This window comes from Chiloscyllium plagiosum, chromosome 4 (genome assembly GCF_004010195.1).
Source record: "Chiloscyllium plagiosum isolate BGI_BamShark_2017 chromosome 4, ASM401019v2, whole genome shotgun sequence".
NCBI lineage: Eukaryota > Metazoa > Chordata > Chondrichthyes > Orectolobiformes > Hemiscylliidae > Chiloscyllium > Chiloscyllium plagiosum.
In genome coordinates this window covers 120,333,064-120,358,092 of record NC_057713.1, presented here as the reverse complement: position 1 = coordinate 120,358,092, position 25,029 = coordinate 120,333,064, and the positions used below count along the sequence as shown (strand labels likewise).

The 25,029-nt window shown below is 36.5% G+C and overlaps 1 protein-coding gene and 1 long non-coding RNA gene across 4 annotated transcripts in view; one reads left to right on the top strand and one right to left on the bottom strand.

Annotated features, from left to right (window-relative positions):
• Positions 1–21,146, bottom strand: part of LOC122549358 — a 39,451-nt gene extending 18,305 nt beyond the window's left edge. The window contains exons 1-2 of the long non-coding RNA XR_006311504.1: positions 20,949–21,146; positions 8,158–8,271 (exon numbers count right to left, since the gene is read on the bottom strand). This is a non-coding gene — a long non-coding RNA (uncharacterized LOC122549358). The remainder of the gene's footprint in view (positions 1–8,157; positions 8,272–20,948) is intronic.
• The window catches only part of mib1 (MIB E3 ubiquitin protein ligase 1), a 148,175-nt gene that overhangs the window by 78,814 nt on the left and 44,332 nt on the right, over positions 1–25,029 (top strand). For all 3 annotated transcript variants that reach the window (XR_006311503.1, XM_043689031.1, XM_043689030.1), the window contains exons 11-12: positions 3,380–3,577; positions 4,507–4,658. Coding sequence is in view for 2 of the 3 variants with exons in the window: in XM_043689031.1 (XP_043544966.1) it covers positions 3,380–3,577; positions 4,507–4,658 (350 nt within the window). In the remaining variant the exon portion in view is untranslated. The remainder of the gene's footprint in view (positions 1–3,379; positions 3,578–4,506; positions 4,659–25,029) is intronic.

Here is a 25,029-nt window from a genome sequence, read left to right as displayed (position 1 = left end):
GTTGACTATCCCTAATCAGTCCTTGCCTTTCCAAATACATGTACATCCTGTTTCTCAGGATTCCCTCCAACAACTTGCCCACCACCGATGTCAGGTTCACTGGTCTATAGTTCCCTGGCTTGTCCTTACCACCCTTCTTAAACAGTAGCACCACGTTAGCCAACCTCCAATCTTCCGGCACCTCACCTGTGACTACCGATGATACAAATATCTCAGCAAGAAGCCCAGCAATCACTTCTCTAGCTTCCCACAGAGTTCTCGGGTGCACCTGATCAGGTTATTGGGATTTGTCTACCTTTTCAAAGTTTGTGCGAAGATTTGTAGCTCGGGTGCTCGTTGTTGTGATTCTGTTCGCCGAGCTGGAAGTTTTTGTTGCAAACGTTTCGTCCCCTGGCTAGGCGACTTCATCATGCTTGGGAGCCTCCTGCGAAGCGCTTCTTTGATGTTTCCTCCGGTGTTTATAGTGGACAACCGGAACCGGAAGCGGCAGGGGCAGACCACTATAAACAGCGGAGGAAACATCAAAGAAGCGCTTTGCAGAAGAAGCGCTTTGCAGGAGGCTCCCAAGCACTGATGATGTCGTCTAGCCAGGGGACGAAACGTTTATCTACCTTTACCCATTTCAAGACATCCAGCACTTCCTTCTCTGTAATATGGACATTTTGCAAGTTTGGTCTCAGCAGGAGTGTTGCATTTATATCTAAACCCTCTCGTGAAGGAATTGGAGACAATGTACAAAACATTCATGAGAATGATTCCAGTGATGAAGAACTACAGTTATAAGATTATTAATTATGTTAGGACTGTTTTTCTTGGAGAAAAGAAGGCTGAGAAGAGATTTTGGCAAAAGTATTCAAACAACGAGGGGTCTAGACCAGTGAAAAGGGAGAAGCATTCCATTAGTGAAAGGAACAAGATGAGAGAAGGTAGATTTAAAATAATTGACAAAAGAAGAAAGTTAAAAATCACACAACACCAGGTTATAGTCCAACAGGTTTAATTAGAAGCACACTAGCTTTCAGAGCGTTGCTCCTTCACCAGGTGATAGTGGAGGGCTCAATTCTAACACTCCACTATCACCTAATGAAGGAGCAACGCTCCGAAAGCTAGTGCTTCCAATCAAACCTGTTGGACTATAACCTGGTGTTGTGTGATTTTTGTCTTTAGGTCAGAATCACATACTACATAATGTGTGGAGGAGGCAGTTTCAATTGCAGCATTCATAGGTGAATTTGATTATTATTTGTAAAGGAACAACGTGCTAAAGGGAAGAAAAGAAGGCAGGGAAATTGCTCATTTCAAATTGGGATCTGGGAAAGAGTGGTACAAGAGAAGTATAGACTACCAGATTTCAAAAGATATGCTAGTTGATCTTTGAGAACTTTTTGGAAAATGATATTTATTTTCTAAAAGCAACTTTTACCACTACAATCCAGTTATTTGCAGTTATGATGAATCCTTGGACACATTTTGTTCCAGGAGTCTAGAGTGGTGCTGGAAAAGCACAGCAGGTCAGGCAGCATCCGAGGAGCAAGAAAATCGACGTTTCGGGCAAAAGTCCTTCATCAGGAATAAGGACAACGTCGATTTTTTTTGCTCCTCAGATGCTGCCTGAACTGCTCACCACACACATCTTGACTCTGATCTCCAGCATCTATAGTACTCTCTTTTGCCTACATTTTGTTGTATGCTGTTATCATATAATGTTTGCAACAGTTCCCACATTGAAATTGGCAGGTGGACTTAGATGAAGCAGGAATAATGTGCTGTCATATAGCGTCTATTTTGAATTAATTGTTGTTGAGCTAATTTCTGTAATAAACAGCCTCGGTGTTGTTTGAAATACAGATTTCAGTGCTCTGGATTCCTGTCATCAAAAAGAGTAGTGGGCAAAGGCTGGCCATGTGGCATGGAGCCAGACGTCTGCTTTTCTGCCACATCCATAAATGAATTAATCTCTCACCTATAAAATGTTTCCATTTATCCATCATCAATATCACTAGTTTTCCACTTCAGCTGCCCAACCTCAAGGCATCGTGGAGCGATTTAGTAGCATTGAGAATGGAGGTGCTGGGTCAATGAATGAAAAGTTTTCTGTGGAGAGATGGTGTAGTGGTTGTGGAGGAAGTGTGTGTGTGTGTGAGAGAGAGAGAGAGAGAGAGAGAGAGGGGGGTAAGGTGGTGGGAAAGAGGAGCTGATTGCCAAGTAACTGAGCAGGTGAGAGACTTCACTCAAAATCTATCATGGTAGAATGTGGAGAGTTTAGCTGAATCCTCGCTGAGTATACAAAATATTTTTGTGTGGTAGTTTAAATCCACAGATTTTCATATTTGTATAATGTATTATTTTCTGTTGATCTTTAATGTGCAAACTTCAGTCATGTACTAAATATTTTGATGCTGGTGCCTGGAAATTTTCAGTAGCTGTTTCTGTTCAGTCATGCGATGTAGCCATCATTGGCAAGGCCACTCTTTGTTGTCTGTACCTAATTGGTCCGAACAAAGTGGTAGTGACTTAAAATTCTGTCACATTGGGTAAAAATTCTCAAAGCAAAAACGTACATAATCCTGAAGCAATGTGTTTTGTTATTAGTACAGTAAGTTCTCTATCCATCAGATCGCCAATTGCAAATTTGTCTATCTGCGCCAAAATAAGTAACAATAAAAGTCAACACCCACAGGCAAAACCTGCATATTTGCGATTTATAACCTCTCTTTAAAAACTCCACACTCGTAAATTTCATGATTTGCGGGGTTCTCAGGAACGGGACCCTCATGGGTACAGAGGAATGACTGCATGTCCATCATTGTTTATTTTAACTGCACTGTCATGCTTAAGATCACTCTGGTAACTGGACATGTTGGTCCACAATCTTGAAGATAATGAAGGTAAATGAATGAATACTAATGTTTCTGGCTGTTTGAAGTCTAATAGTTTCACCCATTTGAAAAGGCCGAGAAGTATTTGCATTTCACAACATCATAACAAGTGCTTTAATTACTTGATTGCTTGTCCAAAAAAAACTTTCGGACCTTTTTTCTTTGTCTACAAATTTTCAAATGTTTTTGCATTCAGTCCCCTTCACGCCTGGGAATCAGCTTTAGTGTTTTACATAACTTGCATTCACTTTAAGAACATAAGCAAGAGCAGGACTTGTGTTTGTTTTGGGAAATTTTGAGTCAATTTTCTTTTTGATTATGTTAGAAATATCAAGTTGGCTGCTGTTTCAAGCACTAAAATGTCTCTGATGGGATTGAAGCAATTTAGGATAAATGACCACTGATTGAAACAGGTGAAGTCCCAGAAGCTAGAGTATATTTTGCACTCTAGGGCATGGCTTCTTTGCCCTTCTTATATGCTTGGGTGTCTTTCTTCAAAGGATAAAGATGGAGACCGAGCCGTTCACCATGCTTCGTTTGGGGATGAAGGTGCTGTAATTGATGTTTTACATCGAGGAGGAGCTGATCTAAATGCTCGGAATAAGCGAAGGCAGACTCCATTGCACATTGCTGTAAATAAAGGTCATTTGCAAGTTGTTAAAACTTTGCTTGACCTTGGATGCCATCCCAGTCTCCAGGTAAGGAATAGAATATATGATCACAATGTTAAAGTTAAAACTTTAAATATTGAAGTTTACTAATTTTCCACTTTGGCTTACACTTAGCATTTATGATTTTTTCTACCAAATTCAGTCTTTAATCATTCTAAATATTCATATTTTTACAAAATAAAACTGTAAATGAAATTCATTTCAGGCAGTTTTGAATATTGCTGAATATTTTACACTTAACTGCAACTGATTTAAAAAACAACCAAAAGCAAGGTTTAATGGTGCAAGGCAGAGATAATGCCTGTTTGAAGAGAGAAATGCAAGTAAGAATAAAGGCAATAGCATACAAACATTTTTTTAACCTCATACAGACACTTTGATTAATCCTAATTTATGCTGGAATAATTGCAGGTGTATTTCCATAATTTTTAAGTCATGACTATACCAACCATAATTGAGGCTATTTTTTTCCCCCTAAACCTTTACTCCATTTTTCACTGTGGTGATCTCCACATAAATTACATTATGTTAGAAAATGTCAGCCAGTTTTTAAAGCTTTCCTTTATGAAAAAGAAATATTTGTGATTAATGAATCTGTCTTTGAGAACTGAATGACACTCATAATGTTTGGAAAGAATTGATTTATGATTTGCTCATTCTGAATTCTGTTATTCAGTTAAGAATAATATAATTTAGCATGAGCAGTCATAGAGAATTTGTGTTTGGTGCATTCTCCAAAATGCTAGAGCCATCCAAATTAATAAATATGATTCCAATTTTATGTTAAGTTGCATTTAGGTAGTTTTTGTAAGTTGTATTTTTGTTCTATCTTCATCTGCTTATAAAATGTCGAGATTATTAGTTTATTTTGACATGATCTTCTTTGAATGATCTTAGAGGGAGGGAAACTTATTGCTTTTAAACTTATTTTAAATTTATGTTGTGTATCTCTGCAGGACTCTGAAGGTGACACACCCCTTCACGATGCAATAAGCAAAAAACGTGATGATATGCTTTCTGTACTGCTAGAATCTGGTGCAGATGTGACAATTACTAACAACAATGGTTTCAATGCTCTTCATCATGCTGCACTGCGAGGCAATCCCAGGTATTCTTAGATATCAGTTCATGTGGGAATTTTGAAAAAATCAGTTGTAATGATTTGATTATTTTAACTGTGTCATGGATTTTGTGTTGTTTATTCAGTTTTTACTCTGTAAAGATTACACATACTTTTCTTGAACTCCACTCAGTGGAATGTCCAGTGAAGCTAGTTTAAATATCTGGTCCCAACAAACTCATTGAGAGAACCTCAAACCACATATATCTCTTCAGCTATATCTTTCAACTTTTCCTTAACATTGCCTCGCACTTGTGTGGAGTGAATGACCATCTCAAAACTGAAAAATCTAACCATCATTCCTTAACTTTCACTGGCATTACCATTCCTGAATTTCCCACCTTCAACATCCTTGTGGTTTTCATTAACCTGAAACTGAGCTGAACCAGCCAGATTGTTACAACTGAAATTGGAGAAATGCATATTGCATTTACTGCACTGGTCACAATATATGTTTAAGTTCTTTCGCCCATCAGTGATGTAGCCAAAGTGTGCTTCATTTATATTATGTTTAGAATAAAATGACGGCAGCACAGAGGCTCAGTAATTAGCACTGCTGCCTCACAGTGCCCAGGAGGTGGGTACAATTCCAGCCTTGGGTGACTGTGTGGCATCTGCACATTTTCCCCTGTCTGTGTGGGCTTCCTCCAGGTGCTGTGGTTTCTTCCCACAGTCTACGATCTGCAGGTTATATGGACTGATGGTACTGCAATTGTCTATTGTATCCATTGTGTAGACTAGATAGATTAGCCATAGAAAATGTGTGGTGATGGGATTTGGCAGAACTGGGTCTGGGTCAGATGCTCGTCAGAGAGCTTGTATGGACTCGGGCCAAATGGCCTCCTCTCATGCTATAGGGATTCTATGAAAACAAAACAGGTTGCTTTAAAAAATGGCAAAATTATTAATTTATTCTGAAAATAGTATGTATTCAACCAAATTGTAAAGCTCATTAATATAGTTTTAAATATAAAAGTATAAATATTTACTCTTCTAAATAACCACACAGGCATGTATAAATTGTGCAAACCAGTTAAGAAAAAATGAAGAACCTTCCTGGCAGAGAATAATTTTAAGAAAACAATTTTAGCAGAATAATGGTTAGTTATTGAAGGAATAAAAGGGTAGATTAAAGGACACGAAATGTTCAAAATAATTGTCAATCAGCTTCCTGGCACATTCAGAAGGGTGCCATGAAACGTGGGCAATTTTCACTGGGACTTTTACAAATGCAATTCCTTCAGGAATCACCAAGAAAAAATATTTTAAGGGCTTTCTAGGACAACAGGAGGGTCGGTATTATATCCATCACACTGAGCCCTTAAAGTGTTCACTCCAAAGAGGATGTTCTGAGTAGCTTTTCTCTCTCTACAGGCTGTAGTCCGCCTGAACTCCAAAGAATATCAACACAAAGACTAACTCCTGACAGCCATAAACTGAGTGCAATTTTGAGCAAGTCCAAGCAATTAGCTTAAGCCATGTGACTTCCACAAAATTTATATTTAAATGTCCCAATGTTCTTTTTGTAATTGCATTTTCTTAAACAATCAAAGTAACTCAAGTGAATCACTATCCACAATTATTAAGTATTAATTCTCAAAAGAAAAGAGTCTTCATAGCATTACAAATATATAGGTACAAAAGCAGATCAATAGCTAGGAATTCTGTAGTGAGCAACTGACTCCCTGACTACCTAATGGCATCCTTTATTCAAAAGGCACAAATCAGGAGGGTGATAGAATCTCTCCACTTGCTTGGATGAGTACAGCCCCATCAACACTCAACTTTGACACCATCCGGGACAAGGCAGCCAGCTTGATTGACGCCCTATCCAGTGCATTCCACATTTACACCCTTCACCATCAATGCATAGTGACAGCAATATGCACCTTCTGCAAGATGCACTGCTGTAATTCAAAAGGCTTTTCAACAGCATTTTTCAATCCTGTCATCATAACCTGCAAATCCCTCTCCAAGCTGCTCATTATTGACATTGCTTCACTGTTACTTGGTCAAAGCCCTGAGCGTCCTTCCTAAATAACTGTGATGTGGAGGTGCTGGTGTTGGATTGGGGGTGGACAAAGTCAGAAGTCCCATGACACCAGATTATAGTCCAACAGGTATATTTGAAATTACAAGCTTTTGGAGCACTGCTCCTTTATCAGGTGAAGTAGGCTTTGACAATAACTGTAGGATACCTATACCAGAAAGACTGCGGTGGTTCAAGAAGGCAGCGCTAGGGCAATTGGGAATGGGCGATAAATGCAGTCTCAGCCACAAATTGCTGCATCCCAGGAATAAATTTTAAAAAAGAACAAATTGCATGGATTTGCATCGTGCTGTGAATTTGCCAGGATTCTACATAAGGGTTACATTGTTACTGTACCAACTGGTTAACCTAGCAGCATTCCCCATGGGTTCAAACACCACTCTTATCAAAATGTAAGGATGCCAGTTCATTGTAGTACTGACGGTATGCTGCATTTTTTAAAACCTGTTTAGTGCACTTAATTTGAAAACTTTCATATCTGTCTTGTGAGAATTTCATTGAGAAAATGACTAGCTTTAGGTGATGTGCCAGTAGATAGTGATGTGCATGTAGCTAGTACTGTGAAAGTAGCTTTCTAGGTTCCAAATGTCATAACTTAGCTGTCACTTAATCTATGACACCTGGTAGTGTCTTGTGGTGTGCAGATAGCATCCCTACCTTTGAGCCAGCAGGCCTGAGTTCAAGTCCCACCTGCTCCATTGGTATGTGATAACGTCTCTCTAGAGTTTGATTCAAAATTATCTAAATGACACCTGCCTTGAATGATGCCTTATAGTAGCTGCTGTTTACTGACAAGAATACTAAGGAATGTGAGTCTGCATGCTCTCTCGCTGTACAGTTGTTTGTTCTGAAATTTCTCTCTAGCTAACAGCAGTAGGTTATTAACACTTCAATTGTTTTTGTACTTGATACTTTGTTTTGCCACTATACATTTTCTTTATCCAGATGTTATTTTAATTATTCAGTGAATATTTGATCACCTCAAAGTGTCTGAAATACTTCTCCACAACCAATATTCAGTAGTCTGTCGTTAACCTGGTTTAAGTTTTTCCTCCTTTCTTAAGTAATGAAGTGAGATGTTGAGAGTGTAGCGACCACATCACCAGACTAGTATTCCAAAACCCAAAGGTAAGCCTCTGGTGAGACAGCAAGGTGGTAGAATTTTAATTCAATGGATAAATCAGCAATGGACACCTGTTCTCAGTATAGTGACCATAAAACTGTTGTTGTTTGTTGCAAAAGCCCATCTATTTCACCAACATCTTTTAGCACCTTACCTCTGTGTGCCTTCAGACCCACAGCAATGTGGTTGACTTGTAACTGCTGTCTGAAATGGCCTAGCAAGCCACTGAATTCAAGGACAGTTAGGAATGGACAGAAAATTATGGCCTTAGCTGTGACACCCACATCGCATGAAATAATATTTTTAAAAATTACCATGTTAGAAATCCATTGATGCAATTCCTGAATCTGAACCCGAATTCTGATGATAATCTATGTCCATAAAATGGGATATAATGTTCGGTTTGGGTTTAGCATTGAGTAAATGACCTAAGATGTGAAGAGAAAAAAAAATTGTGAAATACTGATCATCCACTGAAAATACAGTGAAGGAGGAATTCAAAATGACTGAAAATTAGCCTGTTTCAGGGACTTGTAAATTGATTAGGAGAAAACAATGGCAAACCTCAACAATTAGTAATGAGAGATATACCAAATGAAAATTTAAATTCATCACAAACAGCAGTGGCAGGGATACATTTATAAGCTAGAGTTTACAATAAAAATAGTACAGATTATTGGTTCGTAAAAGAGAATAAATTTATTGAACAAATAATACTTCAGCAATGTTAGTGGAAGATTACTGAAAAGAATTCTCTGATTGAGACCAAGAGAAGGAAGCATAAACTTATAGAATCATAAATAGGTATAAGCACAGAAAAAGGTCCTTCAGCCCATCACGTTTGCACCAGGCAAAAGCACCCATCTAACTAGTTTAATCCCATCTTCCAGCCCTACACCCATGGCCTTCTATTCCTTGTTATCGCAAACGCACATCTGAATACTTCAATGTTATGAGGATTTCTGTCTCTCCCATCTTTAAAGACAGTTTCAGTTTCTGACCAACCTTTTGGGTGAAGAAAGTTTTCCTCACCTCTCTGAACCTCCTACCCTGAACTGTAAATCTATCTCCTGGTCATCGATCCCTCCATCAAGGGGTGAAGTCTCTCCTTATCTATACCCCTCATAATTTTATACATCTCAATTGTGCCTCCTCTCAATCTCCTCTGCTGGAAGGAAAAGAATCCCAATTTGCTCACTTTCTTTTCATAGCTAAAACTTTCCAGCTGAGGCAACAATTTCTTAAATTTTCTCTGCACCCCCTTCAGCGTAGTGAAAGCCTTCCTAATGTGGATTTTACTCCTGCACACAATGTTACCAACCAATGTCTTATGCAGTGCCAGCATAATCGCTCTCTGTTCAACTCTATGCCTCAGCTAATACAGGCTATGAAGAGTTTTTTTTGAAAAAATTTCAAGCAGTCCATTAACATGTAATAGGACTAAAAATAGAAACATTACAAGCCTAGATGGGAATAATGAAGGAATTTGGTTTTAATCGTGAGCATATAAGAAATTCAAGAAATGAAAAGTTATTCCCTGGACAGAACTGAAGGGTGGTAAAATTAGATTTTGTTTTTAAGTGGGTGAAGGAAAAGGCAGGACATAAAAATTTATTCTTGCTTAACTGGGAGGAAACCTTAAGTTTGGTATAGAGTGGCCTTGGTAGGTATTTAGAATATAATGGTAGTTAAAATAGTCAAATATTTATCAAAGGCATGTTTCTGAATTTGTTTTGGAAATATCTGAGTATTACTATTACCATCTATTTTATGGTTGATATGAATACTTCGGAGGTAAATTTTGGTTTGGGGAAGTTTGAAGGTTCACCGTTAAGTAAAATGCTAGACTTCAGAAATTGCCAGAATGCCTCAAATTAAGGCAGTTCAAAGAATCCCACATGTAGTGAGAGGTCAGAGAAAGGAAGGTGAAAACCATAGGAATGGCATGTAGTGTTCATTTAGCTGGCAATGTGCCTGAGGAGAATTGCCCTGACTTCATTAGAAATTTAAATTATTCAGATGAATCGAAAATCTAAGGTTTGACTTTGAAGCCAAAGGTAAGTTCATCGAAGGATTATTCTCATGTCTCAACTGATGCATGCTACCCATAGAGATGATTCATTTGGGATGGACCCTCAGTTAAAATTGCAACAATGTGAAATTTTTCCAATAAGTCTTTGTGGTAAAAGCACCTAAATTGATGGGTGTAAGTCCAGACTTCAACAGACCAAAATGGGAAGAGTTTGCAAGGAGTTATAAGGCTTCTATAGATGAGAAAAGAATAATAACAATCAGCAGTACGTCTCTAATGGAGATGCAACGCAAGATTGCAGTGAAAACCAGCCGCATCTAGCAATCAAGTATTTAAAGTGAAATTTACTGTTCTATTTCAGGTATCATTTGCCTGAACTTTCATGTTTAGTTTATGTTGGTTTTGATTAGTGTTAAAGTTGGAAAAACTGGAGATAAATCTTGCTGGTAATTTTGTCAATTGGGGGTCATTTCATTTTGTTTTGAGTTATGATTTCCTCAGGGATTGTAACATGACATTAGGTAGTCATAATACAATTAACTAAGTCAGCATTGGTCTTTGAGGATGGGACAAGGAAGATAGACATCAACATCTTGGAGAGTTTCAGACATGGAGCAGTCTCTTATTTCAGTGCTGTTTATCATAAACAAGAAAGTAAAGACTGTAACTGAGTTATAAAAGTATTGAACATATTTTTGGAAGAAGGTATTGGGAAAAATGGTAGGTACCATGTTCGTATTTGGAAGGGAGTATTGGAAAACTTCCTTTTAGTTTTGGGTTAGTTTTGTATCTAACTCAGCCATACTACTTCAGCTGTCAATGATAACTTAGTATACACAGAAGACATAAGCTGGATTTTTTCAAATTAAGTCTGTTATTCATAGCTGTGTTTATTGTCAATACCATTACTAGACAGCATAGTGACTGCACATGCACGAAACTCAAGTTTGTAGTGCCACGTCACTTTAAGCAACAGAATGGCAGTTCGCAGGACCAAATTTGGGTTAGAAAGATGAATGGCAGTGGTACCCGTGAAACTCCATTTGCAACCCTTTTGCTAGCCTGAGCAGTTCCCCTGCGCATCTACATTATGCTACATAATTTTCGTTTCTCTTGCCTTTTTGTTGACTTTATATGGTAGCAGTAAAGGCAATCAGCCCTCGCTCTGCACATTGACTTGAACAGACTCATTGTATGAATGTTAGAATTGTTTTGCCAATACACTGGCTTGCTTAGTTTGACACTGTTTGCAAAACAACAGATTTACATTGACTTTAAGTCCAAACCTCTTGTACAAATTAGAAACAGCAATAGTTCAACACTAATGCCTGGGGACCAGCACTCTCATCAACAAAGAAATGTGTGTTTCTTTAAATATTTGTTGTTTTCTATTTTATGCTAATTTATTACTAATCTGAACACCAGTGATAAGATTAGGGTTACCCTAACCCTAACTCAGTTTGCGAATGAACTTTTTCTGGATTTGTGTCACTTACTTTCAGGAAGTCTAAATATATCATATCCTCAAATTTGCCACAGTCAGCTTTGGATGTAACCCTGTTCAGTAGGTTGGCGAGATAGGATCCTTCCCTTCTGATAAGCAACTATATTGGTTGCTGTTAATTAAGAATATTTTTTCTGGTGATCTTCAAATCTGCATCTGATAAGTAATTCCATTGTCTCTATAGCACTGAACAAAAGTCCCTGGTTGGTACTTATTCTCCTGTCCTTTACCATATCCATGACACTATCATCATTCTTCTGGTCATTTTGATTGTGCAGTTGAATTTGGGGAATCTTCTTTATTATTAAACATTTCCTTTTTAATTGTAAAGCTATACCATTTCATCCATCATATATATTTTATCTACACACAGAATGTATCATTTGAACCAGTTGTTTAATTTAGTTCTGACTGGAATAGGTTGTACAGACTTCATAAATGCTTTATTGGTGAACTGTCAAAACAAGATAAGCCATACCATGTAATTAATGAAGCTGTCTTAATGGTTCACATTTTACTGGAGGGAGGCAGCACACAATGTGCACATTATTTCGACTGTTTCCAGCACTGAGTAGCTCTAGCGTTTTTTGCCCTTTAAATTTCTGAGGGTTTAAACTGGTAATGGCATGATGAGGGCTTTGGGATACTTGGGGCAAATGACTTACCTTTGCTAATGAGATTTTATGTTTTAAAACAAAGTGAGAACAGTCAGAGAATGGTAAATTGAGGAAGCAAAGCAAGAGCAGAAAGATGTATAAAGACAAAAGAATCATGATTTTAAAAATAACTCTTTAAAAGAATGATTGCAAACAGGAATGAGATACAGCTCTTTAAGCTATTGCCTTTTCAATATTTCATGAATAATTTTCAGTGACGGGATACTTACGCTAATGCATGCAAGCCCAAACTTTGTACCGTGAGTTTGAGTTTGCTGTACAAGTCCAGCAAGTTCTTATGAGTAATAGTGGCTGCTTGTGAGATGCAGCATAATTGACAAGCAAATTTAAGCAATTCATAACCGAGTGTATTTCCTCTTTGCCTGAACTTGCTGATAAATGTGCACTTTAATGATGGCATTCATTGTGAACTCAGGTATTTCTCTTTGTAGTTGAAATCTAGAATGATGAACATTTTTGTTTAACATTAAATTTCAAGTGCACTGTTTTCATTGCTACCGAACTGCGATTGCTATCACCTAATTCCCTGATGTGCTGTGTTTAGTTCCTATTCTGAGTAATGAATGCACTGTTCAACTTGTGTCAGTCAGTAACTGTAACTGCATTGCAGATATGAGAGTACCTCTATGAAGGTGACTAAAGGATGTTCAAGGGTACTGCTGTAGAGTCAAACACAAATTCACCAGAGTATGTTTAAGCTGTCATGTCTGATTACAGATACACAAGCAATATATTTTATCTTTGTTATACTGTATCCAAATACATTTTTTCAGTGAAGAGAGCAGAATTTTAAATTTCATGTAGTGTATGTTTTTGGCTGAGACATTATTGCAAGATTTAATTTAACAGTTTCTAATTGATCTCAATGCAATCTAACATTTTAGTGAGTAATACATATAATTTTCCAAATCAAAAAGAGATTTTCTGAATCAGTCTGTAACTATTATATTTATGAATATGTTAACGCTGACAGTTGACTATACTTGGAATCAAAAGCATGTTAGAAGCAAATTTTTTTCCTGAATCAAATTTTTTAAACAAATTATATGAACATTTTTATAAATTAGTCAAGTTATGGAGCTATTAAGTCATTATAATAGTGTACAGTTTTCAGGTTATATATTTCCCCCCATGTGTTGAACCATCAATGTAGCTTTTTCTGTTAGTTTTAATCCTTTTGAAACAATAGCATGATTTACATGATGTTTACTAATTGACAAATATTTCAATACCTTGTAAAAACTTCAAGTTGAGATTTTATTTTAAGTTCCTTTTTATTTAATGGAATACAGCAAAAGTATTGAATTGTTCACGATGGCATTTGATGAAAACCATTTCATGCCATAAATTTTACCTTCACAGTTCATATCAGTTAAAATACAATGCAACAGTACTTTCAGTACAAGTAGATATACAGACACGTACTAATTGCAGTGAAATTAAAGGACAACATTTTGAGTTTAAAGTTATGTCCAATTTAAGTGGTTTGACTGGTTATCTTTATATCAAAGTCAATTTTTTCAGAATATTGTACATTGCATAATTCATTTCCTAACCAAGGTGTCTGGGTTGATGAATTGGTGACATACCAGTGGTAATGGCAGTGAGTGAGTATTGTTTTCACTCTTCTTCCTAGTTGTGATCAATGCATAGCTACAGCTGGTTGAAGGGGACCAAATCCATTGAAAAGTTGATTTGGTTCCATTTTACCAGCTTTAGCAAAGCATTGGCCAGTGAAAATCTCTCTCAAGTAGCAGCATTTCCATGTACTCTTTCTTTCAGTTTGCTTTTCCCTTTATTTCCACCCTGAAATTCTTGGTGTTTTAATCAAAAGTATTGAAGTAGTATCAGTCACTCGTTAATTATGGACACAGTATACTAATATTGGCTTACTTTTGAATATTAGTTTGTCACTTAGTTTTTCTACAAAATTGTTTGCTTGTGAAAGATTTTTTAAAAATTTGTTGCTCCCTCAATCTACCTCGGATGATTTAGCAAGGAAAAGTACTCAAGTGTCACTTGTACATTTATCACGTTAATTTCCAAAAGGTGCTTTGATAAAAGATGAAGGTTATACTGTGGAAGAAAATATTGATTTTAATCAAAGAAATTGCAACATTCATGTTTGAAGAATATATAAGAAACATTTGAAGAATTATTTCAATCCAATATGCAAAATTAAGATTGAATTTTTAAAAATATAAGGTGAGGAGACAAAGTAAATTAGAAAATCTGGTATGATGCAAGAACCAAGACTTAGTGACACAGTTTTGACAATTTGCATTTATATTGGGTTTCTTGATTTGTGTCTTGTAATGCTAGTTTGAAAAGTGCACAACCAGCAGCAAAAGAAATGTCAAGAAGTATTCAGAGGGAAGCAAGTAACATTTTGGAGAAGTGACAAAATGCCTTAAATATTTGCTTCAAAGATGACACTTATGCTCAAGGTTCCATTTCCAGTGGCTACCTCAAACCAGTGTCCATATAATCTTATTACACAAATGTTTTAATATAATTGATGGGTGTTACTAACAATCACAAAATCCCAGCTTATTTTATAATTACACTTCTGTAATACAGTAATGTTATGTTTCATTTCAAGAATTTAAAAATACACATAGGATCAGGAGAAGCTTATTGAATCTGCTCCATCATTCGTTACGATAATAATCTTTGGCTTTCATTTCACTTTCATATATAAACGTAATGGTTTATCCTGTTCTCCACACTCCCTCTCCACTCTCTCAACCACCTTTTGGTGAAGCTGTGTTTATATTCTTGGCCTTGAATTTAATTTTATTCAAACAGACTTATCATTAGTGGTTCTTGGCTCACTTCATTTTTTTTTGACAAGATAAATAAAGATGTCATGTCTTTTGTAGTCATGATTTGGAGATGTTGGTGTTGGACTGGGTTGTACAAAGTTAAAAATCACACAACACCAGGTTATAGTCCAACAGGTTTAATTGGAAGCACACTAGCTTTCAGAGCGACGCTCCTTCATCAGGTGATTAAGGAGCGTCGCTCCGAAAGCTAGTGTGCTTCCAATTAAACCTGTTGGACTATAACCTGATGTTGTGTGATTTTTAACTATGTCCTTTGTAAATCTTGATATCTGATGTCCAAGTCTTTTGGAGTTGTTTTCTGCTCTGGTAAAATGTACATGTTCTTAAATTCAATCTTTTGGCATGATATTGCTGCCAGTTGATACAAGTGAATTGGAGTTGGAACAGTAATGACAAAATCAGCTGTACATTGGTGCTATTAATATTCACTGTGGTACTGTTCTTGGGTAGTTTAGACCGTTGAGTGTCTGTATGAAGAGCTGTATGCTTGAATGGAATATCCGTATCTGGGCATGAAGAAACATTGGAATATGCAGTGTAATACTTGAATGTCGACATGTGCCCACCATGTTGGATGACTGATAACTTTTTGAATTACCAAGATTCATCAAATGTGAAAATAACTTTAACTGTTGACTGAGTCAAGCTGGTCAGGCTAAGAGATGTTTAGCTTTGGATACTTGATTTCAGCAATAACGAAGTAAATTATCCCAAAATAAGAATATCCCAATTCCTGATGAAGGGCTTATGCTCGAAGCATCAATTCTCCTGCTCTTCGGATGCTGCCTGACCTGCTGTGCTTTTCCAGCACCGCACTCTCGACTCTAATCTCCACCATCTTCAGTCCTCACTTTGTCCAAAATAAGAATGCCCTCGTCTTTCAAGCACATTCATAAATCTAACTCCTGTAATTTCATGATCTTTCAAATTACATTTTGTAATCGTTTTCTGTAACTGTTTTGTATTACGTACCAATAAGAAAGTAATTTTTACATTATTTTGACTTGAATACAGCCAGAGTTATAGAAGGACTTTGAACAAAAAAATCCCCAAAGAACTACAGATGCTGGAAATCGGAAACACAAACAGAAATTTCTGGCAGAACTCTGCAGGTCAGGCAGCATCTGTGGAGAGAAAGCAGAGTTAATGTTTCTGGTTTTACCAGCAATTTCTGTCTGTGTTTGAGGTTCTGAATCTACTTTTCAACTAATGTGGTCAATTAGAATGCAATTGTTACCTGTGCAATTAAAGTCAGTCAATGTTGTGATGTTTTTCTGATGCAGAAGAATCCTCCAATATAAACAGTTTTTTTTTTGTTAAATTCACACTAGCAGTGTTCAGTGTTGCATTGCTAAATGAAGTAAATTCTTACAAATAATATCTTATTTATTACGAAGCTTTAGAGAATATCAAAGTTCCACTCAAGTAAATGGATGTAACTAAATGTAGAAAGCTGATAAATACTTCTGCACACAATTCTTTGTTGTTTAATATTTTGGAGCTAGCTTATAACAATATAATTTTGCTTTCTATTTGGTATTTTAGTATATTTATCTAGAGTGCACATAGTCTTGCATAAACAAACACCAATTAACAGGAAAGTAGGTGGGGAAAGATTTGTTTAGATGTTTTTAGGATTTGCTTATTAGGATCTTGAAACTTTACTGTATTTTTGCTACAGTGCTTAGATAGACAGGTCAGATATCATTATGCACTTGTTTACTACTACTTACCCAGTGTGCTTAAGGACTTGCCATCAGTGGATGAAGTACTAAGAGAATTTAGCTTGTGACATAACCATTTAATGGCGCATTCTTGCAGTATTCTTCTCTGAAGGTTGATATGACAAATTTGGAGCAATACTTAGTGTGGATATCTTATTCAGGAGCATACTTTACTGGGTATGCAAGTGGGCTATGCAGTTTTTATCAAATTAACAGTGTTGTGTTTCTGTTATCTGTTGGTTGTACTGGATGATTTGATTGAGTCAGTGGCAGCAGTTGGTATCCTACATTTTTGTTGATCTGTGAGCTATGAACAGTCAGATTAGTTGGCTGGCAAACATGGCCAGGAAAAATCTACATTGTCAGTGAGATAAAATAGGAGGGGTGAGGGAGGACAAAAAGGTGTATCTGCACCTTTTTTTGTTAATCGGGCTTAGTCATTGAAATATTAAGCAAGGTTTAATGGAAATTGCTGAATGAGCTTTGAAAACGATAAATAGGAGCAATGTAATGTTTTAAACCACTTAAAGAATCTTATCCTGCTGCAACTGAACCAAATTGCTTTTGAAACCTTTTAGTTTTAAGACTGTAGAGCCGTTATTATTTGATAGGATTTGGCATTACCTTTAAACAATTTCAAACATTGCTGTGAAAATGTAAAGTAGTGTTTTAACCTTATGGAAAGAATAATTTTAGAAACTGGATGAATGCATGTGGAAATCTACCCTGCATGGTGTTTGAATCCCTCAAGTAATTAACTCAATAAGTTAACTTGATGGGAAGTTTTTACATTTTCAGAAATTGTAATTTCTATGTACAGGGATATTTTAATTTAAAATATATATTGCAAATACGCTTATCTTTTGCAAAGTTTGTTCAACTTTCAGAATTCGAATTGCAGATATCATGAATCTTTTATGCAGTTTAAAAACTGAGATATGATACAATATCAGTAATCATGGTATGTTCACACTATGGCTTCCCATGAAATGCAGTGCTGTTTACATTTTGGAATTTTTTTAATGAGCTTTGCAAAACTATTAAATTCACTGCTTAATCTGTTAAAATACTGAAAGCACCACAGCTCTTTGTAGGTGCTGTGATTAACATTTGATATTTTCCCCATTTTAATTCCAAAACATTCACTACACTTTTGGAACATTATATGATCATTTGTGTTTTAGGAACTATCAGTTTTCCATAATTTTAAATTTAAAGCTGTGAAATTTATTATACTATTAGAATAATAATTGATGTGTAACGGTACATTAAAAGTAAACTGAAGTGACTAAGTCCAATGTAGTCCCTGAATGTAAATTAATTTGAAAATTGTCTTATTTCACCCACTGAGAATTACTGGTCCTCATGTTGTGGTGATGATCTGTGTTCTTTGAAGTCATGTTTTCCATGTTTGCTGTAAAAGAAGGGGCACAATCCTTCTAAGTATTCAACAAGCAAGAAAGACACCAATTTTAAGGGCTCAAGAACTAAAAGAGTGCTGTAAAGGTATATTACAACTGCTCAAGTTAATGTCATTGTCCAGTGCATAGTTTATCAGTTAGTTAAAAGTATAAAGTCTGTTTTAACCGGTTTCTCAGTGTTGCATTTTCAGTGGAATTTAAGTGTGATGGTACTGAAATTGCATTCTTCTTTCTTAACTCAATACTTGTTAAAATTTTAAGTCCATTGGTTGTTTCATTTCACATATTGCAGTCAAGTTAACTGTGGAAGAGACTGCAAATTTCCAATTCTGTATTTTGTGCTGAAACATCTAATTTTTAACATTTATGATTCTTTATTTTGTGTGATTTTAAGGAGTAGAATCAATTTGTATATCTTGTGGTAATCTTAGCTACAATCTTCAATTACTTATACAACTTGCATATCCTATCTGTGCACCCAGGACAGTCTTCTAGCTGGTTTAAAGTGTAGTGCTTCGATGCACATATTTCTGTTGTGTCTATTTTTAGTGGCTTGATTCTTAAAACACAAACTGTCATATAATGTTCCAAAAGTTTAGTGAGCGTTTTGGAATTAAAATAGGAAACCTTTCAAATGTTAATCACAGCATCTGTGAAGAGCTGTAGTGTTTTCTGCATTTTAACTGATGAAACAGTGACTTTAATAGTTTTGCAAAGCTCATACATTAAAAACCAGTCATGTGTTTGCTTTAAAATCTTTTTCATCCAAGTTTGTTTATGTAGAAATTGTGTTTAGAATTTTGATAAATGAACTTTAATATAAGATCTTGTTTACACAACAGCCATGCAAGTGCCTTATATATTTCCCATTGTATTTTTTGGTCCACCTTATGTGCCTTTCTGTTCTTCATGGTTGTTCATGGCCCACCAGAAATACATACTTCTTTACATTCCATAGTTTTTTAGGAGCATATGGGCATATAAAGAAGTATGTGTTCCAGGCAGGAAATATCATTGCAGTTCATTGGTCTTGAATATAACTGCTTAAAAACAATGCATCTTGTTGTAAGATTCACCTGTTTGCTGAAGCAGAATTAGGTCAGTTTTGAAATGCTACCAACCAATCTTGAGAAATTAAAAAGCTGCAAGTTACATGGCAGAAATAGGAGAGAAGGTATAGTTTTTAAAAAAATGCAACTTGCCCCAAAGTAATTTTGTCATTACCTGAAAAAGTTTAAGGTGAACAAGTTAAACTTTCACCAACTCAAAATCAATCCCAGCAATTGTAGTTTGTTTTCTGTTGTCTGTATCTCCAAAATTGAGTACCACTTGGTGCAAAAGTTAGCTTGTTACTTTTTAATGCATTTTAAAATTCCACTGATTCTGCAGCCTTGTTTGAAGACATCAAAACGTACTTAATCGTTATCAACTTATTTTTCTTCTTAACATTCACTGTTGCTATGTTCATATAGCACAATTCATATGCAGATTTTTTTAAAGTCCTTTCAGAATTTGTGGAATTATATCTTTAGGAAATATGTCTTTGATTTTTTTGCTGTTAATATGAGTAACAGAATCAGTCCATTGCTGATCAATTTTTCTGTTTTCTCCTATCCCTGATGCCAAGCTTCAAACACCTTGCAATATGTTATTGCTGGTACTATTTGAAATGGTCACATGGAATCAGAAGTTAATTGTGTTTGGGATTTAAGCTACAAGCAAATTAGATGTTGCAGGGAAATTTGCTGCTAACTCAACATTTCTTTAATATTTCAGTTTTTTCTGGACAATCACTGCTATGGGAGTGCATTAAGGGGGAGGTGCAAGAAGCATGCATCTATTCCAGGCTTTCCATAACAATAGCATGAAAATGTGAAATAAATGGCATGCTGTTATGAGTTTTTCTTGAATTACACAAGTAGCAATTCTCTTGAAGTAATTATTTTTGCAGTAATCATGTGAGAAACATAAAATTATGAAGTGATGCCCATGTTCAATGTGTAGTTCAGGCATACTTGAAATTTATCAGCCATTAAACTGTTAAGAGTGGCATAGTGCTTTCAGATGTATTATTTATCTAAATACCTTCCACATGGCTGGATAATGGTATCACATTCAGAAAATTTTACCAAAGGTGGGATAAGCATTGAAACTAAATTCATGCAGCACAACGTATTTTTAAAAATAAGTTCAGTGGTTGAACAAATCTGTGTTGTAATTTGCAGGGAAGCCAAAGCACTGCAGCATTTTTAAAAATCTAGTAGGCAGTCTGCATATTTAATATAGGTTATTCCTTTCACAGCCCTACGTGTTAGTTTCATGCATATAAACTGAGTTATTTAAAAAAGAAATTCAGACCAATTATTGTTCAACGTTAATGCAGGTTCAGACCCTCTGTCTTCTGTTTAAATTCCGATTTTGTTTGAGATTGCTATTACTGTTGACTTGGAAACTCATTTTTAAAAGTGTTTTAAACTCAATCCAAATCTTACGCAATTAAACTTACAGCTGAACATTTGCACTTGAACAGGGAGGACATTTTCAGGACACATGCACGGAGCTAAAATCTGCTGCTGATAGCACCATATTAACTTCCTTCCCATATAATGACTTTATGACACTACAATGTAAAATAGATTTGTTAGAAACATGCAGTATTTTGCAGTTGAACAAATTAACAAGGAGGGACGCAATCATTCATCCACAAGTATTTGCTGCTGTTAAATCAGCCCATTTTTTGCTGGGTAAAAGTACAAATCAGTTAGACACTGATGTAAAAAAATGCAAAATGATTCCGTTATTAATGCACCTAAAAAAATTTAAATGGGCAATTTGTACAAGCCTTAACAGCTTTCTAAATAAAACTATACAGTTCTGCCTGCATTATTGGGAAACAAATACCTTTCACTTGCCCTGTCAGAAGTTGAACACTGCAGGGTGGTTGTTCAGGTGATTATCAGAGGCTGAGAAGTAGATATAGAGAGAGGGAGAGAGAAAGAGATGCTGAGAAAGGTTCGGCACTTTAGTTGGAAAGATGGATCTTCTGCCTGCTTCGACGCTGCACTGCGTCACTTCTCACTTCTGGCTTTACGTATAGATTGAACATCTGTTCGAGACTACTGTGGTCCTTTAGAGGTCAGGTCTGCTACTGAGGTCAGTGCTTCCATACACGCGAAGCTGCTGGACACATTTTATACTCGGAAGAAAAAAATGAAACTGCTCTAGCTTTATAGTCAGCTAAGCATTTGAAACATGCACTGCCAGGCAACCAGGCTCTCCAGTATCGCTCCCTCCCTGACCATATTTAGTCAACCATAGCAAAAAATAGCCTTTCAGCTGTCGATTGTCGATCCAAGAACTGGAGTAGTTTTATCATGTGCTCAGCCTATCGATTGCTTCTCCTGCAGATCTCTGACGAGGCTGTGCCATTTGACTTCTATTTTTAGTTGAGCCAAATAAAGCAGTCTCTCATGTTTCTACTAATAATTTCCTGCCTTTTCAGTGTTCCTCTGCTGCACATGGTAGAGTCTGATGCAATCTGCACTATTGTTAGCAGCACTGCAGAGGATATGAATTCTAGAACCAAGGAATTCTGTCAACTGGGGAAAAAGTGGGGAAAAATCTATCAGCAAAAATGTAACTTGATTTCTTATCATTATAAAGTAATAAAATGCTAAGGGGAAAATATGTTTGCTGCAGATGTTTGCAGAGATTATGGAGTGTGTTAAGTCAATTGTTTGTTAAAACAAGTTTTTTTTTGAGAAAAAGAAATGTGGCATATATTTAGTATTGCTGTTTCAAAGATTCTACTGGCTTTTTCAACATTTTGAAAATCTGTTAAGAGCAACGTATCTAATAAATCAACCAGTCCAAAGTTCTTTTGTATTTTAAGTATAGAAAGATGTTAGCCCATGATTTTCCCTCAGGTGTGGATTTAATCATGACGTTATCAGAGATTTGATGGTCATAAAGATATTTGCAATATTTCACTGTTGAGATGAAGACATTTGTGCTGAAGGTCATAAATACATTGAGTGCCAATTCATCAGCTGCTGTCTATGTGGACAAGTCCAAACCAATATTAAAAAGGTCCTTCAGATTATATTTAACCTCTGAAAATACTGTAATATTAATTTTGATTTGCCCACAGCAGCCCAAGATTTGCTCTTCTATAATAAATTTTATTATAAATGTTTTAAAATCCTAGCAGAAGGAATTTGAATGCTCAGCATAAATATGACTGAACAGGATAAAGGTTTTCTCAATTTGTATTACCGCCAGTTTATTTATAAGAGAGCAAAGAACTAAAGACAGCATAAACTACCTAGTTGCACGCTTTAATAAAATTGTTAACTTTTGTGATGTAACAGTTTAAAGACTTTTCCCTTTAAAATAAACACTAAATGGAAACATACTGCTTATGAAGTCAACAATTGTAACTAAACCTTTTGTTTATGCTTTCCTTTTGGGTAATAACTTTAAGGTGTATCTTGAAAGGCAAGGCTATATGCATGAAATGTTTGCAGTGACAATGTTAAAATGATGTTTTGACAAAATTTAGTTGATAAATAGAAATTAAATTGATACCAATGATTTTCTGTTTTTGGATTTTTAAAATAAAATTCAACCTACAAATATAACAATACCTCTGCACTGATAACATTTTTCTGAAGTTCTTTTTTACTTTGCAATGATAAATCAGATTACCTGATCTGTTTTTTTTGGCGACCTAGATGTTTTCTTCCCAATTGATACGTTTTTCCCTTTGCGTGGATGGAACTATTGACCTCAGAAGTAGGCCCAACTTTGGGGGAATCACAGTGGCCTCTAACATAGGTTCAGTCTGTAGATAAAGTGGACCTGCAGGTTTGCAAGCAGGGTGGGTGGCTCTGAAATTCCTTTTGTGATCTACCTGCTGCCACCCCTGCGCCCATTACCCTCTCCTATCCATACTTGAGAAGAGACAGGGGAGGCCCAGAACTTGCTGTCAACTGTCACCCCAATAATGGGCACTGATATTCCATTTAAGTGCCCTTTCCTATCTGGTCTTGTCTTTGGTACTATTCGGAAGGTTCTCGGAGTGGTGCGGAGCTTAGCAGGTCACCTTCCCATTTTCCAAAACCACCTTCCACCCACTGCTACCTCCCACTGGCCTCTCCATCAAGAAACCCCTTCCCCCAAACATCAAGACCCACCCTCCTCCTCTCTGACATGCCTTCACTCATCTAGTTCAGTGGGCTGCTTAAAGTCTCAATTTTGGCCACTGTTGCCATGTGCTGTTGGGATTACATAGCTGTCCTCTGATTTTAAGGCTGACTCCACCACCCATAAAATTTTCCCAAGGATGAGAATTAGACAGTGATAAGGCAACTCAATCTTCTTTGTTGTATTTCTCATTCAGTTCATCCCCTCTTCATCCCACCTTGGCAGTTATCTGTTCTACTGTCTTCATTTTAGTCTCCAGAATCCTTTACATTACTATTATTGCATCTCACTGGGGTAAAATGCTGGGAATCAGGCCCTGCTTTTCCTGGAGTCATCCCAAAAGTAAACTATTTTTTCAAAATATGCAAAATTGCAATTTACCTGTCCTTTAGACTCAGATTAACAGAAAGCATGGACTAAGTTTCTGTATTTAACAAGAATGATTATTTATTACTTCACCGGCATTATATAAGTCCACTAGTTAAACTCTAACCTCCTTATAAATGCCCTTACAAAAATAGACATATACAAAAAAAAGGCATGGGTTTTATGGACAGTTGGAAAGGCTTGGAAAAACAGTTCAATGGCCGCATTCCACACGGCTCACTGAGATGATACTTTTGGATTGTCGGGACCTCATGCTCCTCCATCTTCCTTGTCCACGTGCTTGCGCTTGGTGCAGGAGGCACAGAACAACTGGTTCACAACTTAAAGTCTCTGACTAATTAGATAAAATCCATAGTTTGTTGCAACTGATGAGGGAATTAAACTGGCTGGTTTCAGGTGTTTCTACCGTTATCTTCAAACACAAACTATTAGCCACCTAGGAACCACTTGCAAAGTAGTTGGCAGGCAGAAGGTCTTTGTCGCTTGCTGCTGGCTGAATCTCCCTTTCTACATTGTCCTTGGCTCCAGCATCTCAGTTGCCCACTGCTTGAACATATGTCTTTGTGAACAGCATTTACAGTGAGTGCCAGATTACTTGATTTGTAAAGGTGTAGTGATTCTCTTCACAAGCGGTTTTGCGAAGAGCCCTGTTTACCAATTTTACAAGAAAACAGAAGGATATAGTTTTCAAACTGTGCTTTTCACCCTTTTAGCAAAGGTTTCGAGCTTTGTCTCCCTCTTTCCAGTTCAGAGCCACTTCGAGGCCTAAATATTTTTCAAAAGTTTTTTTTAATATAAATGTTGCATTTATTTAGCACCTTTCATGCTATTGAGACTTCTCAAAGCTGCTTACAGTTAGTGACGTACTTTTGACATTCAATTACTATTATATGGGAATGAAACTAATTTGTGCAAAGTGATATTTCAGAAGCAATCATTATAATGACTAAATCATCTGTACTAGGTGTTGGCTGAAGGATAGCTATTGATCAGGACACCAAGAGAATGCCTTGTTCACCACATGGTGCCAAGGGATCTTTTACATTTGCTTGAAGTCACATGGCATCAACTTGCTTCTTCCCAACCATGCCACCTTAAGCAATGCAGCACCTTCTCAGCTACCCACGGAGTTGTCAGCGTAGACGTTGTCATCAAGTCTCTGAATTAGGACTTGTTCTCACAACCTTGTGGTTCAAGTAAGGATATTACTTATGGAGCCACAGCTTTTATGGACTTTATGTGAAAAATACAGGAGAATTTCAGGTAGATGTAGAGATCTCTGTACAGCCCTCCAGTAATTTTGTATAGCAGCTCATGGAAACCTAACTGGGTATTTATTCCGATCTGTTACTTCTATGTCAATTTTGGAAGGGAGTTGATCATTTTGGAT